The sequence below is a fragment of the Lampris incognitus genome, chromosome 20, assembly GCF_029633865.1.
Source record: "Lampris incognitus isolate fLamInc1 chromosome 20, fLamInc1.hap2, whole genome shotgun sequence".
Classification (NCBI taxonomy): domain Eukaryota; kingdom Metazoa; phylum Chordata; class Actinopteri; order Lampriformes; family Lampridae; genus Lampris; species Lampris incognitus.
This window is the reverse complement of record NC_079230.1, coordinates 22,247,524-22,261,680: the sequence shown is the minus strand read 5'-3', so window position 1 is coordinate 22,261,680 and position 14,157 is coordinate 22,247,524. Positions and strand designations below refer to the sequence as shown.

Below are 14,157 nucleotides of genomic sequence, written 5' to 3'. Positions count from 1 at the left end.
CAGGGTTGTCAGAGGAGGGGAGGAATTTCTCAAAACGCAGATGCTATGATGGAATAGCATACCAAATGGTAAAATCTGGGCTTTCTGGGATTATGGTGTATGACTAATACATGAAGCCCACCCGATCTCAACAAGTACCTGACTTCTGATAACCTACTTACTTTGTACTGTTCGGGAGAGATCAACTAAGTCCTACACCTCTTCAAAAACAAGGACACACAGTTTCACATGTGCGAGGCGCTAATGTTATTGAGTCCAAGCAAGTGAGGAACTTGGGTTCAGTAAAAAAAAAAAGCACGTTTTGTATTTTTATATTGTTTTCTGTGGAAGGGTGGTGCTTTGAGAGCGCTCTCGACCCCAATGCAGGGACCTGACCTAATTTGAAAGCCTGGTGCCGTGAGCATTTCACCTCTTTCTGAAGTTGAGACAATTTCAACTTCTCCTGAAGCGCAGCTCATCGGTGTCATTTCTACTTCCACCGACCAATGAGAAAGAGGGAGGGGCGGCCGTCTGTACCCACTTCAGAGGGACCGAGCTGGAGGTCCAGACGTTATTCTCACCTGGCCCCAAAACAGTGGAGTGAATTCCCAAATTCCATCAGCGCCACAGACTCGCTTACTTTATTCAAAAAAGACCTAAAAACTTTTCTTTTCCAGGCCTATTTTAGATGGCCCCTGTGGGCCTATCCTTAGATGACCTCAATGCAATGTGGTAGTTATGTTTCTGTCTGACTTCTGTATAAATTTCAAGGGAATGATTAAATGTCCCTGACTAAATAATGCAAATTAAGGTGCGTTGCCATCATATCTGTTTAAGAGGAATAAAACCCTTAATGTAGGCCTATGTGTCCTACGCCATATGTCCATATTTCAACACCCAGGACAAAGATGGACCAGTTAAGACTAGGAGAGAGCTGATCATGTGATCCACTGTTCCCCTGCATTTCAGTAAACCCGTTTCCATTGCAGTTTATTCAATTCTTATATATCGAATAAAACGTTTATCTACCTTAACTAAGTGTACAAACGTATGTGAAGTTGGGGGTTTTTATCTGCTATTTTCCATTTCTATCAAGCTTTCTTCATTCGAAACGACAAAATTTGCATAAAAGACCCCTTGGATGGAAACACGGTTATTGATCCTGATTCAGGGCACCGTCCAACTAATTTGTAATTTGAATCTATTACTCGCATCATTGTTGGTGGTCTACCCGTTTCACTTTTACACTAACTGCACTTGACATGACATGACATGACAGGCACTTTCAGCTATGTAATGCCGGATGACTACCGCTCCACCCGGCTGTATCTTTGCTAGATAGCTGGAAGCATCGATGAGTCCGAACTGATAGAAAAGATTTCCGCACACTTATGCCCCTTTTCCACTACATGGTACCGCCTCAAGTCGAATCGACTCGACTCGCTTCTGTGTCGTTTTCCATTACCGTAACATCACCCCCTCAGTTTGGCTGGTCGTCATAGCGACGCTTGGTTTTCGATCTCTAAATAAATGCCGGGTGATATCCCATGCGCGCATTTATGACGCAGTGACGCATTCTTCTGACCAATCAGAGGGTCTGCATCGATTTTGGTACTCGCTCCAGTTCTTTTGGAACCTCGACGAAGGTGGTAACAGTTACCAAAACGCCGGTACTTTCCAGTAATGGAAAGCGAAAAAAAGGTTGAGTCGAGTTGAGCTGGTGCCATGCAGTGGAAAGGGGGCATTAGATCTATGCAGTATATCACTTTATTTTAACTTTCGGTCTATCAGACCTTTGTCACAGCATACATGATTCAATGGACTGGCAGGTAGAAATATCCAATCCCATTCTAATCAGTAAGCATTACACCTGTGCACACCCTGCTGGTAGAAGCTCCGCCTCCTGGGAATTGCAGTTTTTAGTACTAAACTGTGAGGCATACAAATGGAAGCCATACTTATTATAGAATACAGCAAGACTATGTTCAAACTTGGCGTATAGGGCGTCCGGGTGGCGCGGCGTCTATTCCGTTGCCTACCAACGCGGGGAGCTTCGGTTCGAATCCCTGTGTTACCTCCGGCTTGGTCGGGCGCCCCTACCGACACAATTGGTCGTGTCTGCGGGTGGGAAGCCGGATGTGGGTGTGTCCTGGTCGCTGCACTAGCGTCTCCTCTGGTCAGTCGGGGGGCGCCTGTTCAGGGGGGAGGGGGAACTGGGGGGAATAGTGTGTCTCCCTGGCAAAACTCCTCACTGTCAGGTGAAAAGCAGCGGCTGGCGACTCCACGTGTATCGGAGGAGGCATGTGGTAGTCTGCAGCCCTCCCCGGATCGGCAGAGGGGGTGGAGCAGCGACCGGGACGGCTTGGAAGAGTTGGGTAATAGGCTCGGTGCATTAATGTCGCGCTGCGGAACTTCCGGGTGTGTCTGTTTGCATAAGAACTTCTGGTACAACCGGATGCTTACGTCCTACTGAATCATTAGTTAGCTGCTAACCTATCCGTCCGAAAAAATCAATGAATCAAACAGGGCAAAAGGGGCCATTCAAGTATCAACGCCGTGAACCAGGCTCCACTGAGCACTATTGTGTGCCACAATGTGCGAATTCGGCGCGCTATAATTCTCTTTTAAGTTTCCGTTCATTCCCTGGTAACTGCGAGGAAAGAGCTAAGTGGCTAGCGAAGATTCGAAGGGATGCAAGAGTAGAGTACAGAGTACAAAAGTGTGTAGTCGGCATTTTGAACCGGGTGATTTCGCTCTTCCAGCTACAGGTGTGTTAAGGAGGCTCAAGAAAGGAGCTGTCCCCACTCTTTGTGTGGAATGCGTACTCCAAACCCGCACCCAGGCTAGGTGTGTGGGAGCGCCGGGAGCGTCCTGCTGTCGCCCCTCTGCCAGCTCTGGACTCCGCTGATAATGAGATGGATGCCAGCAGCTGCCTGCAAGAGCATGGCTATTGCATGGCTCCTAATCGTGCCGCTTTGGATGATGCCCTGGCCCATCTAAAAAAAAAAAACTAGAACACAGAACTATGGAAAGGTATCGGGCGAGGGCCATCATGAACATGGACCCCAAATTCTGCACTAGAATGAAGGAAAAGAAAAACAAACATCCAGGATTACAGCATAACCTGTGTATTACCCGGGTCATTGTTGGTGGTCTACCTGTTTCACGCTCACACTAGCTGCACTTGACACGACATGACAGGCACTTTTAGCTATGAATAATCACTATTCGGTGCTCTAGAATGTCAGTATATCGACAGAAAAATAGTCTGCTCATTTCTGGCTCTTGCACATCACTTTGGATAAAAGCATCTGCTCAATGAGATAATGTTAATGTTTATTTTTTTGCCATGTAGCTTTATTCCACCTTGTTTAACCAACGACCAGTGTGGACCAGTTGTTCTGCCCATAGCCTGGACCACGGTCCTTCGTAGTGTGATAGACCCGTTTGTTGTTGGACTGCAGAAGAGGAGACTTACGCAAGAGTCTCCTGAGTAGACTTGACTCATGATTACATGACTGGAAATGTAAAGTGCCAAATGGACTATGCTGTGTGCTTCTGCATCGACTTGTCGCTAAATTAATGGGTGTCAACATGAGACTTTCTCCTAAACTTCAAGCTGCTAGTTTTGTCATGAGTCACTTATGAGGAGTTAAGTGGCCATGGAGATCTGGAAAGCCACTAAACCTAGTGGAAAAGTTGTCAGGTTGACACCTTGGTTGCATGGAGCTCACAGGAGGCCAAATGGTATGATCCATCTCTGAGGGGGTACTTATAGGGGACTCGAAAGTAAAGTTCATTTTTACGTTGTACGTGAAATTGTTAAAAAAAATTGTTTTCATTTTCAATCCTATTAAGCCTCGCTAAACAAAATGGAGTGCTGCTATCGTCCCCCCCCCCAAATCAAAATATAGACTATTCTGGTTTACTGTGAGTTTGCGAATAAATGAGTTCTTCACATCTTAATTCTAAGCATGAACATATACATTTAAAGTGAGCCATAAACAACACAAAAATAGGTTTTCACGTACACTCTTCCATATAATCCATATTTCAGCATCATCTCGCGGGTCCAGTATAAGGCCATCATTACAAGTTATAGAAACTGCATGAGGTCCAGAGAAGGTCGAATATCGATGCCAAAAATGTGCCATTATCAAGTTATCTGTTAGATGTCATCGCTACTGGTGGAGTATTCGTGCTATTAAGACGTTATATACTCAAGAATATAATCAAGATATAATATGCTAAATATGCTCCCCTTAATATTCCCTTTGAAGATTGCCATCATGGTAATTGGCGAAGCAACTGCAATTAGCACTATAAAAGAATGGAGCCATTTAATTGAAACAAACGCTTAAGGATAGCTAACGTTTCTCCCCTGACTTTGAAAGGATAGACACAGACTGAACTTGATGAAAATGAAATCTGCCTGATGAATCATTGCTTGGGGAAATCAATTCATTTAGTGATGCAGAGGTGCTAAGTTATTTATTGCCTGTCAGCATTTGCTGTTTGTTCAGTTCAATTTCAAAACTGGAGAAAATAACACAGATCCTACATGGGGGGAAGGGTGGATGAAAACTGACAGAGCTTGCATAAACCAAATGTGTTCGTTGACAAAAAGGGAAAACCCCTCTTTTTGTCTTTCAAGACAATATTTATCTCTGTAATCTGCCAACACCACAGGTACTGCTATCTTCCATATCTATGCATCTAGTATATCTATCTATCTATCTATCTATCTATCTATCTATCTATCTATCTATCTATCTATCTATCTATCTATCTATCTATCTATCTATCTATCTATACAGACACGCACACACACACACACACACACACACACACACACACACACACACACACACATATATATATATATATATACAAAAAGTGAACATTTTTATTTCAAGCAAATATATAAGTCGCTTTGGTGTATAAGTCGCTTTTATATTGCGGTACAGTATTTTCAATTGAGTCACAAGATTAAACAGTGTCATCTAGTGGCCTTAGTTGAAATGCAATGTATTTGTCCGACAAAATTACGTTTTATGAGATGCTTTGGAATATAAGTCGCAGGACCAACCAGACGAGTAAAAAAAACAGCGACTTATAGTCCGGGAAATACAGTGTACAGTACTTATCATTCTACTGCTACTAGTACTAGTACACGTACTACTACACGTACTACTACTACTGCTACCTTGACTAGTAGGTACTAGTACTTACTAATAGTTACTTTATAGGTAATTACTTGCTAATAGTTATAGTATACTAAAACTTGTACTTTAGTAGAAGGATTGCCAAATAATAGATAGTATTCAAGAATTAAAAACATTAAATGAAAGTGACTATGAGCTTATTTTTCTCTTTAGGTACCATGTACTACTTGGTTTCATTGAAAACTTTTAGACCCCCTTTTTTTGGGGGGGGGGTAGGTCAAACTACCCAATCAACCCCCTCCTTTGGCCACACCCATGATTATTATATTTTATTATAATAAAGTAATATTGATGTTGTGTTATATTATGATATGTTATTATATGGATGTAAAGAAGATGAGAGGCACACCATCTGTATTTCCCCTTTTCCGTTTTTGGTTTGTATAATAGATGGGATCATCTTTAGACATCTAAACCTGGATCTGCATGAGTATGTAAGCTCCCTGAACCTGCAGCTTGGCATTTAACAAAAGACTTCACCCCAACATCATCACCTCAGATACTGGGGGACTGATTGCCAAAGCCATTTGTCCATCCATCTGCTCCATCCAAACGGTAAGCTGCACCGTGATGCTGGCAAACGACACCGATGAATAGTCATCAATCACAAAAAGACACCATGAGAAGCACTTCATTCTCTTTTTGCATTCCCCTTTTTATTTAAATGACTTTTTTTCTCCCCCTCTTGAATTCATCAATGAATAAAAAGTGCGTAAAGGCACAACGCGTTTAACCCCTCTGTCTACAACCCCCTGTCCCGAAAAACTCTTTTAAATGCAAATACCTAAGAGGCACTTTGGCACTAATCGCACATCCTTTTGTCTCCCTTGGGTGGGTTGGGGGGGGTTAAAGGGGTGTTTAGCATTGCATCTGCATGTAATTGCGCGCACACCCCAATCTTGCAGTTTGCAGCTTCGGAGCAAATTGCAGCAAAAAAACACAAAAAAACAGTGTTCTAGGATTAGGTGAGCCACTGCTATTAATTCCAGTCACTGCAAAGTGGAGGAGGAAGCAGAAATTAATGTAGAAATGACTTCAGTGGATGAAATTGGCAGATACTTTTTTTTTTCTTGATCTATTGGTGAAGACAGCTACGCGTAATCGTCTCCATTGTATTTTTTCACTGTGAGCTTTTCTCCGTAAGCTCTCTGTAGGGAGCCGGATACTGGTTTTTGTTGCTTTTGTGGATCTTAACTGGGTTTACTGATTTCTTGCTACTTCATCATGGTGCATCATCAGTCTTAATATAATGCACCATTCTTTTTTCCATTATGCTACTGAAAATGACTTGTCTGCTGTGGGTGAATTTTAAATGCACAGACTTTGATTGTTACAAATGATCACAACCGTAATATCAGTGTATGCAAGTGTGTGTGAGAGCCAAGTCGTTTGTGTTGACTTAAAATACCATGACCATCAGGTGCTCCTTGATACTATCACCATGCTACCTTTTGCTATTAAATATGATTGGGACTCCATACCAATATGGCCCTAGATAGATGCTGAGACACACACACACACACACACACACACACACACACACACACACACACACACACACACACACACACACACACAAAAGCAACAAAAAACAATTTCTAGCAGTTCAAAGTACATCAGGAGCACAGTGGATCTACTGATGTGTGTGCTCCAGTGTGGTTTCACCGGATCACCTGGTGGAGTCTCTAGACACCATCCCCCAGCCCTTGCATGCCTCCTGTGCTGTGTTTATCCTTTGCCATTTAACCACTCCTTCTATAAACACTAACCCAGCTTTCACATTTTTGGTGCCACAGAGCCGATAGGGGAATTCAGTTGCTACTCACTTGTTTACGACCACCCGCTGTGCTCTCCCCCTGTAACTACAACTGAATTGATAGTTCCATGTCAAACTGTGCAGACCCCTGACTGAACAGTCTTAACTCTTAACAGTCTATCATTAATGACAGAACTGCGCTGGGCTACAATGTAAAACAAGTGGATGCTGGCTGGCTCTCTGATAAGCGTTCGTCTAATCAAGACGGAGTAACACTGCCATCTAGTGAATGTCAAGAGGAACTGTATTGGATAGTCGTTCTGTTCATAAAAAAAGCAAACTAAACATTTATTTCACAGTAGGCATTCATGCAGTTTTAAGTACATTTCCACGATAAATCAATTATTGACTTCCTTCGTATCATTCCAATATGGAGTTCCAGCACAAAGTCTTCTGAGAGAACAGTAATTTAAAAAACAACAGGTAAAACTTTTTTTTAGATACAATAAATCTGACAACTTAAACTGGTTGAAGAGGAAACATTTCTGTAATGAAATGAACGTTTGGAGATTGAATTCAATTTATGAGTCTTTTAAAAAAGACATTTCAAAGTCCCAAGGGCTTTTTCCCATCACTGGCTTTCATCAGAGCCTTGATGGCCCGGGCCCTCATCTCCAGCTCCAGAAGCTCCAGCTGCTGAGCTGACGGCTGGCACACTGCAGGTGCATAACCCGAACCAGAAATACCCTGAGTGGGTAAAGCCCCACCAGTGGACTGCAGGGACACAGTCTTGTCTGTGACCTTCTCCCCTTTGGCAGGAGAGGAGGAAAACGCCAGAATCTCGCTAACACTTTTGTCTATGTCCTCTTGGAGATCCTTCTTTGCTTCCTTCGGTTGACCATTTCCAGGAACGTGTGTGTTTGCCGGGTCAGGGATTACAGTAAGGTCATCGTCTTCCCGGGTGATGACCTCCGCTGTCGCTACGCCCTCCTCGGTTTTAGGTGGCTGCTCCTCTTTAGGCCCCTCAATATCACTGTCGTAAGTGTCTGCATTGATGCTTAAGACATCACTCTCTTCACCTGAGCCGCCTCCCTCTGTAAAATGTATTAATATAAAATTGGTGGTTATATATTTTATATTTTCACTGTTTTCTTTGACTAAATGCTGAGGGAATATTCTGACAATAGCTGACCTTTCTGAAGTTTGAAAGTAGTTTTGACTTTTCTAGTTCAACTTTTTGAAAATAGTTGGCCTAGGAAGTCCTTTTTAATAGTTCACTGATTAGCCTTGTATTGCTTACCTTGCTTGACGTCCTCCGTTTTACCACTTCCTTTGAGGGAAGATGTAGAGTCTACATTATTATCTTGTCTTCATAGAGGCAAAAAAAAAGAGACATTGAACAAACGAGAAAGTAGCTGTTAATGTTCTGTAGTTCGGTTTGGTCTGAAACTGAGCTGGAGGAAGGTCAGTAAAGTCTTTCTACTCACTGGCTCTCCAAAGTCTGTTCTGCGTTTTCATCTTCTTGGCCAGACGTCAGCTCTTCCCCTGGGTTTAATGGACAACATATTACGTGACAAACTGAAAAGGCTTTGTTTGCAATGTTGCACTGTGTCAAGAGCAAACAGCCCAAATATGCACATCCATTAAGGTGACAAACTGACCCCCCAATCTTACCACCGATGATCTGAAGAAGATTCTTCTGTGACAGCTGTTCCAGTTGCTCCCAGCACAGCTTCTTAATTTCCTCTAAACTACAACCCTATAAAGGACAATGTTGAAAAGCAGCTTTAACTTTGCCATGGCTTTAAAACGTCTCTCTTGAATAGCAACTGAGAATGCCCACCACTCTCTTTCCCACCTAAGGGGGTTATCCACATCTCACATTTCAAAATTACAAATATTAACCAAACTCGATTTGAAGAATTTAGTTAGCGAGTATGAGCTGTTTGTCTGTGTGTAATTGTATTTCAATCCAGACAACGGCGGACAATATGAAAATTTCATGTCAGGATTACCCTGGCCAAAATAACTGTGATTTACGATATTATCTCGATAATCAAAATAAATACATCGTCCCATCCCTAATCCTGACCCTCTATTCTTCAGCAATGTGAATAACAGCAAATCCAAGCAAGCGCGTTTCATTCAGTATCATTCAGTAAACACTGCTGGTATTTAGGCCTATGAGTAATATTATGCCAAAATATTACATATAATGGGTAAAAGAATAGCGAGCACACAAATACATATTTGCCACAAATCTCAGAAAGTTGAATCAGACCATCTGGACACAACGTTTAGTGGGAGAAAATGCCACATACATACTTGGTTTTTGGGAGTGGCTATCTAATTCAGTCATGTGAGTTGACATTTTCATCTACGGTACAAATTAGAGAAGACGAGTAAAATGACTAGACCTTCTGTGCCCAGACAACTGCAGTCACTCAGTCATTGGTGTGGAAAACCTCTGGAGCCATAGTGATGTTTAATTCAGGCGAAACAAAAACACTTGTACCAGAACTCAACAATTTTGAATATGTAATAATATGAGTGCTCTTCACCAACATATGCATTTTTAAAAACACTGGGACCCTGGTTCTAGTCAAGTCTACAACCCCCTGTCCTGAAAAACTCTTTTAAATGCAAATACTTAAGAGGCACTTTGGCACTAATCCACTAATCGCGCATGCTTTTGTCATCCTTGAGTGAGTTGGAGGGGTTAAAGGGGTGTTTAGCACTCCGTTTGTGTGCATGTAATTGCACACAAACACACCCAATCTTGCAGTTTGCAGCTTCGGAGCAAATTGCAACAAAACAAAAAACAAAAAAAACCTCTTCTCTAATTTGTACCACAGATGAAAATGTTAACTCACATTACTGAATTAGGTAGCCACATCCAAAAACCAAGTATGTATGTGATAGGATTAGGTGAGCCAGCGCTATTAATTTTAATCACTGCAAAGTGGAAGAGGAAGCAGAAATTAATGTAGAAATGACTTCAGTGGATGGAATTGGCAGACATCACAGAAAGCTGAATCAGTTCATCTGGACACAACGTTTATTGAGAGAGAAACGTTAAACATTTCATCACTCATCTAATGCCCCTATTCCACTACATGGTACCGGCTCAACTCGACTCGACTCGCAGTGTCGTTTTCCATTACCGTAACAGTACCCCCTCAGTGTAGCTGGTCTGCAGTGATTTTGGTACCTGCTCCAGTTTTTTGTTTTCTTTGGAACTAGTTTCAATGGCCATGTGTACTATTCACAGAGGGTTTGGGAATGGTTGCAATCACAGCATTGTAAGATGGCAACAGATGTACTCCTAGCCCCCCCTCCGGTTCAGGGATGGTCGTTCCCTCTTCACATAGATGGCCTCTTTGACTCCCCATTCAAACCAGCGTTCCTCCCTACCAAGGATGTGCACATCCTCATCCTTGAAAGAGTGCCCACTGGCCTGTAGATGGGTGTAGACTGCAGATTCTTGGCCTGCTGCGTTAGCTCTTCCATTTTGTGCCATCCTCTTCGCCAGTGTCTGTTTGGTGTCCCTGATGTACAATTCATGGCAATCATCCCGGCACTTAATTGCATACACTATATTGCTCTGTTTGTGCCATGAGACCAAATACTGGGGGTGGACCGATTTCTGGCACAGCGTGTTTTGGCATTTGAAAGCAACTGAGACAGTGTTTGGAAAATATGCGTCTCAACTTTTCCGACACTCCGCCACATACGGAATCACCACTGGTGATTAGCACACATTGTGGACAGTACACATTGCCATTGAAACTCTAGTTAATGGTCACTGCAATTTGCAGATGAAACCAATCATTCTTTTTGGTCGTTATGCCACAGTATTGTTTATAAGGGTAGGGACACCTGTAGTCAGTTGAGACTGAAGAAATCACTTAAATGAGTGATGAAACGTTTCTCTCTTAATAAATGTTGTGTCCAGATGAACTTTCTGTGATTTTGTTACCTGGATTATTGAGCATGCATAAAGGCAAATACTTTTTTTTTCTTGATCAGTTGGTGAAGACAGCTATGCATAATCATCTCCATTGTATTTTTCACTGTGAGGGTTTCTCAGTAAGCTCTCTCTAGGGATTTGGGTACTGGTTTCTGTTGCTTTTGTGGATCTTAACTGGGTTTACTGATTGCCTACTACTTCATCATGGTGCATAATTAGTGTTAATATAATGTACCGTTCTTTTTTCCGTTATGCTACTGAAAATGACTTGTCAGCTGTGGGTGAATTTTAAATGCACCGATTTTGATTGTTACAAATAATAATTTAGTACAAGCGTATGCATATGTGTGTGTGTGTGTGTGTGTGTGTGTGTGTGTGTTAGAGATCCAAGTCGTTTGTGTTAACTTAAAATGCCATGACCAATAGAAGCTCCTCGATACTATCACTATATACATGATTTGGACTCCATACCGTATGGCCCTAGACAGTCAAGTCAAGTCAATTTTATTTGTATAGGCCGATATCACAAATTGCAAATTTGCTTCAAGGGGCTTTATAGCAACAAAACATCCTATCCTTAGACCCTTGCATCGGATACGGAACAAATCCCTTAAAAAAAACAAAACCCTTTAACAGGGAGAAAAAATAAGACAAAACCTCAGGGAGAGAAACAGAGGAGGGATCTCTCTCTCCCAAGATGGACAACGTGCAGTGGGTGTTGGGTTTACACAATTTACACAATACAACATTGTATTCTGTGCATTACATTATACTACTAATGTAATAATGATATAATAATAGTAATGTATATTACTATATATATTGTATATAGTGCAACAGCCTAAACATACACAAACATTACCTTGAGCTCCTCAGGCAACATCTTCTGTAGCTTCTTCTCTCCCAGCACTTGGAAACACTGTTCAAGCATCTCCCGTCTTTCTGTCACATAGGCACTAATGGCCTGGAAAGGCACAGTGAGGTCCAGTCCACCCTCCTCAATATCACTGCCAATCCTGTCCAGTTCTGCGTCAGCCAGATCGTCCTTGGTGTCCTGCTTACAGCCAGAGACAAAGTTGTGGAGAGTTTTAGGAATGTTTTATTGGCATTTTGTAGCCATCTTAGGAGACAATTTTATTTAAATTAACATACAACTGACTACGAATTTTGAGGCTTACACGTTGCAAACCAATATCAATACTAGTGATCAGAATAAGCACACATCTAAAAAACAGCTGCGATAAATCCATGAGCCTTATCAGTATTGGAAAAAAGTTTTGACAATCATCAATTCTTAGTTGGTTCTCTAAACGTGTGGGCAAGCAAGGCCAGCTTGACTTTATTTTATGTTTTTAAGACACAAAGTTAAAGAACATACATTAGTCAGATTAATTCACCAAAAATACGCATTGCAAAAAATAAATTACTTGCATACAGCCAAATCAACTTTAGTTAAGTTATAGTTTCTTGCTTTTCTAGACGTCAAACCATGCCCAGCTGACAATTAAGTTTCATAAATATCTTCAAGAGGAAATTCACGTTTATAAGTTTCGTCTTACGGGCGAAGAATTGACCCAGTACAAGAAGCAGATTTACATTACCATGAGTTTGCATGAAAAAAGAAAACATAAAAACTTTTAATATTAAAGCCTGTCTTGAGCTTGATGACAGCCTGACATGTTGTTCAACCATCTTATCTTATCTGACCTCCACACTGGACTCAGTATGTCTCCGCCTCCTCTTGTCATGTTGCTCTTCAGGCTGTGAATGTGACCTCTTCTTTTCTCTGCTGGCAGATTTCTTTTTAAGCATCTTTCCTTGTTGGATTCTTATTTCCGACAAAAACACTCGCCGATTAAACTTTTGTCCGTCGCAGACTAATGACGTCAAGCGCGACATCTTCCTCTTCTTCGTCGTTTTTGTCTTCCGCTCGTCATCTTCTTTTGCTTTCTCTTCTTCTGTTGCGGCAGCGCCTTCTAGTTCTTCCGCTTCTTCGTCTTTGGTCGCCTAACCAATGTAATTTCTTATACTGACACCTACTGGATGTGTGTTTTGCCTTTTCATTTGGAGTGGATTTGATATTATTACATTTGAACATAAATGGCTTGTTGTAGTATTGCCGATGCTGCTAAGCTTTTCTCTGATTATGATGGCGGTCGTTCACGCAAGATAAACAGGAGTATCCTGAGAATATTTTTCACAGTTGGTGCAGGTATAAATCAACAATTAGTAAGATCCAAGATACCTCTCTGTGTCTTGAAGTTCCCCATAAAAACTTATGTAAAGGTGATACCTATCTCCTGAAAATTTTCTTGGTAGCATCTAAAAAAAGTTGTCACCAAATGTTGGCTGCAGAGAAATCCTCCAAATAAGTAACTTTTTACTGGAATTGTCAATTATATGTGCTCCATGGAAAAGTTGACTTTCGCCCTTCGTCTACAGAAAGACAAAGGGGAAAAATACTGGAAAAAAATGGGATTGTTACTCAAAGGAAACTGTTGTTGATTAGGGTTTTTTCCTCTTTTCTTTCTTGTTAGGCAACATTGCTGAAATCCCTGTGTAATGACCTGTACCTGTATATCTGTCTTTGGTGTTTGATGATAACAAACAAAGCCTCTTGTTCTGTAATTTGTTTGTATTTGAAATTTGAAATGCGGTTAAAAAAAAAAACAATTAGTAAGATAATTGGTAGATGGATGATACATACAATCGATAGATGTGCAAATTTGCATCGTGCAAACATACATACAGATCCATAGATAGATAGATAGATAGATAGATAGATAGATAGATAGATAGATAGATAGATAGATAGATAGATAGATAGATAGATAGATAGATAGATAGATAGATAGATAGATAGATACAAATTGACAGGCATAACTCAATACGTCAGACATTACACTATAATACGGTAATACATATGAACTGACACATAACACAGTAAATCAGACATTACACTGTACCACAGTAATGCATATGAACTAACAGAGACATAGCACAGTAAATCAGAGTCTACACATGAGACAAAGACACATTGACATTACAGAGGCATAAATTGTTGAGGGGGTTACTTGTTGAATGCATGGATAGCAGAGGGAGAATTTTTTTTTTTTATCGATGCAGATCCTCCTGTAAATGAGTGTCCTGTGGGTACTCCAGGTCATGTGTAATTATGTGTACTTCATTTGTTAAAGCTGTGAGGATAAATGTCCTATCCACCTCTC

General features: G+C 41.3%; 1 protein-coding gene across 2 annotated transcripts; it reads right to left on the bottom strand.

Moving 5' to 3' along the window:
* Positions 1 to 7,295: 7,295 nt before the first annotated feature.
* On the bottom strand, positions 7,296 to 12,827 carry LOC130130863 (caspase activity and apoptosis inhibitor 1). Of its 2 annotated transcripts, none has more exons than XM_056300716.1 (6): positions 12,638 to 12,827; positions 11,793 to 11,987; positions 8,635 to 8,719; positions 8,448 to 8,505; positions 8,261 to 8,328; positions 7,296 to 8,054 (listed from the first exon to the last, which is right to left on the bottom strand). In XM_056300716.1, the coding sequence occupies exons 1-6, from the start codon at positions 12,740 to 12,742 to the stop codon at positions 7,567 to 7,569; spliced, it is 999 nt and encodes a 332-aa protein (XP_056156691.1). In that variant the 5' UTR covers positions 12,743 to 12,827; the 3' UTR covers positions 7,296 to 7,566. The 2 variants fall into 2 exon arrangements, with proteins under 2 accessions (XP_056156691.1, XP_056156692.1); XM_056300717.1 differs by having other exon boundaries at positions 11,793 to 11,984.
* Positions 12,828 to 14,157: the final 1,330 nt, after the last annotated feature.

Coding starts and splice junctions, on each gene's coding strand:
- LOC130130863 (XM_056300716.1), bottom strand. CDS start 12,742: ATGCTTAAAAAGAAATCTGCCAGCAGAGAAAAGAAGAGGTCACATTCA. Junction 8,720..11,792: donor TGTTGCCTGAGGAGCTCAAG/GTAATGTTTGTG, acceptor TGTCCTTTATAG/GGTTGTAGTTTAGAGGAAAT. Junction 8,506..8,634: donor TCTTCTTCAGATCATCGGTG/GTAAGATTGGGG, acceptor CATTAAACCCAG/GGGAAGAGCTGACGTCTGGC.